Source organism: Gymnoscopelus braueri (assembly GCF_963280865.1).
Source record: "Gymnoscopelus braueri genome assembly, chromosome: 6".
NCBI classification, from domain to species: domain Eukaryota; kingdom Metazoa; phylum Chordata; class Actinopteri; order Myctophiformes; family Myctophidae; genus Gymnoscopelus; species Gymnoscopelus braueri.
Window position 1 is genome coordinate 28,287,876 of NC_137607.1, and position 2,012 is coordinate 28,289,887.

General features: G+C 46.0%; 1 protein-coding gene across 2 annotated transcripts in view; it reads left to right on the forward strand.

Moving 5' to 3' along the window:
• The first annotated feature begins 231 nt into the window (after positions 1-231).
• Positions 232-2,012, forward strand: part of pde4dip (phosphodiesterase 4D interacting protein) — a 95,891-nt gene continuing 94,110 nt past the window's right edge. The window contains exons 1-2 of one of the 2 annotated variants that reach the window (XM_080431816.1): positions 232-834; positions 1,292-1,386. Coding sequence is in view for 1 of the 2 variants with exons in the window: in XM_080431815.1 (XP_080287941.1) it covers positions 809-834 (26 nt within the window). In the remaining variant the exon portion in view is untranslated. The remainder of the gene's footprint in view (positions 835-1,291; positions 1,387-2,012) is intronic. The other variant, XM_080431815.1, reaches the window with a different exon arrangement.

Genomic DNA, 2,012 nt, shown 5'->3' on the forward strand with positions numbered 1-2,012 from the left:
CAAATGCCAGAGGCAAATAGTCAATTGACAGTTAAGTGAACATTTCACAAGCAACGGCAGGAAGATGTTAGGTTGGTTTGTAGGCTTGCTGAACCCCCCCCCCCCCCCCACACACCCCGTGCGCACACACACACACACACACACACACACACACACACACACACACACACACACACACACACACACACACACACACACACAGAGAAGAGCCTGTTTGGGAGCATGCTGGAACAGATCAGTCCTTCATGCACAACCAGACGGTCACATACAAACACTCTCTGAATGTACCTTTGCTCTGTACTGGTGTGTTTACCTCCTACTCTGTGCTGCTGGCTGCTGTGTGAGCCTCTTTCTCTCTCTCTCTCTCTCTCTCTCTCTCCCTCGCACTCTCTCTGGCCCTGCCACGTCAAATGACTGCCTGGGTGCTTGGCTCAGTCCTCGGGGAGCCTCGCAGGCCGGTCAGCCTGGCTGTGGTCACTACGCGCTGCGTCTGAGAAGCTGGAGAGCACTGGAGCAGACCTTCCGACCTCTATCTGACACTCACAATCGGCTGCATTGACAGTGATTTCAGGCACGTATGACAGTGTTATCTGGGACGCTGCTAATCACCTGCCTGTGGAGGAGATAGTGCTGCGTTTGTGTCATCACACTGCTCAAAACGGATGTGTTCAGGCCAGTGGAATTCAACAGACTGAGGAGGTTATGCTTCTCTAACTCACCGTGAAGGAGATACTGGTGGACGACGTGGTGCGTGTGGAACCTCAAGTTGAGCCTCAAATGTGTTTGCCTGCTCAATTGTACTGAGCAAATGAGTGGATTCCTCTATAGAGGAAGGTAAGATGTTTTGTTTACCAGGTCTTGTGAGAGGAGCTACTGGTGTTGCTGAGATGCATAAGTATGCTGCTTTCGTGAAGTTACGCGGTCCTGTGAATTGTGGCTTGCTACTGTTTCTGGTTCGTGTGTGTTTGTGTGTGTGTGTGTGTGTGTGTGTGTGTGTGTGTGTGTGCGAGTGCGTGTGCGTGTGTGTGTGTGTGTGTGTTTGTGTTTGTGTTGTATAGTTGGCTTGTTATACGAGATAGGAGTCTTAACTTACACTCCATTTGGTGGAGAATCCTGTGTTGTAGCTCACACTATGAGAATTAACGGCCTATTCTCCCAAAAGATTTTTCTTTTTACCTAAATTGCTGTTTTGCAGTGGCTACTGGCTACAAATGAAATATGTATGTTCTTTGCACTAATGTTGAAGCTAAACTTTGCTAACAAGCAGAACTGCCTCCTTTCTCATTAATAGGTAACCATGCTACCAGAGCTAGTTTAAAAACCTGCTGCTGAATCAGCTGGAGGACAGCACTGTTTTGTTTCCGCAGTTTTCATTTAACTCTGAAGGTATGGACTTAACACTATCTGAGTTAAATTTCCCACCTCTTCAGACAGACGCATTCCCAACCTAATTCTAATCCCCATTTTTGCCTTTTAATTTGACTCATTTTGTTTGCTTAGTTTTTAGCCTTTTAACTACTTACTTTCTTAATAAAGTAGTTTTTGTTTATGTTTCGTTATGTAAAGCCACTTTGAGTACAGAGAAAAGGGCAACATAAATTGGATGTATAATTATATATGAATAATTATGTATCTCCACTAGGAGCCAGTTTAACTGGCCTCTTGAATTCCATGACATTAACTGTGCTTCAGAGGAACAAGGCCCTGACCATGTTTTCAGTGCACTTGTTAGCTGCATCGGGGATCAGAACATTAGTCATTGGGGAGTCGACTGCTTAGAGTTAGGGAGAGGTGCATTGATGACACCTACCAACAAATGAAAACACAAATGCTGTTCTCATACATCTGCTGAGACGCTCGGTCAGCACAGGTGCTTAAAGGAGTAGTTCACCCAAAAAATTACTTACTCCGCCAGGCTGAAGGTATGGCCGAGACTGTGTTTGCATGTCCATTCATCCGTCTGTCCGTGTGTTTGTGTGTCCATCTATCTGTAACCAGCTAATCTCCGGCAC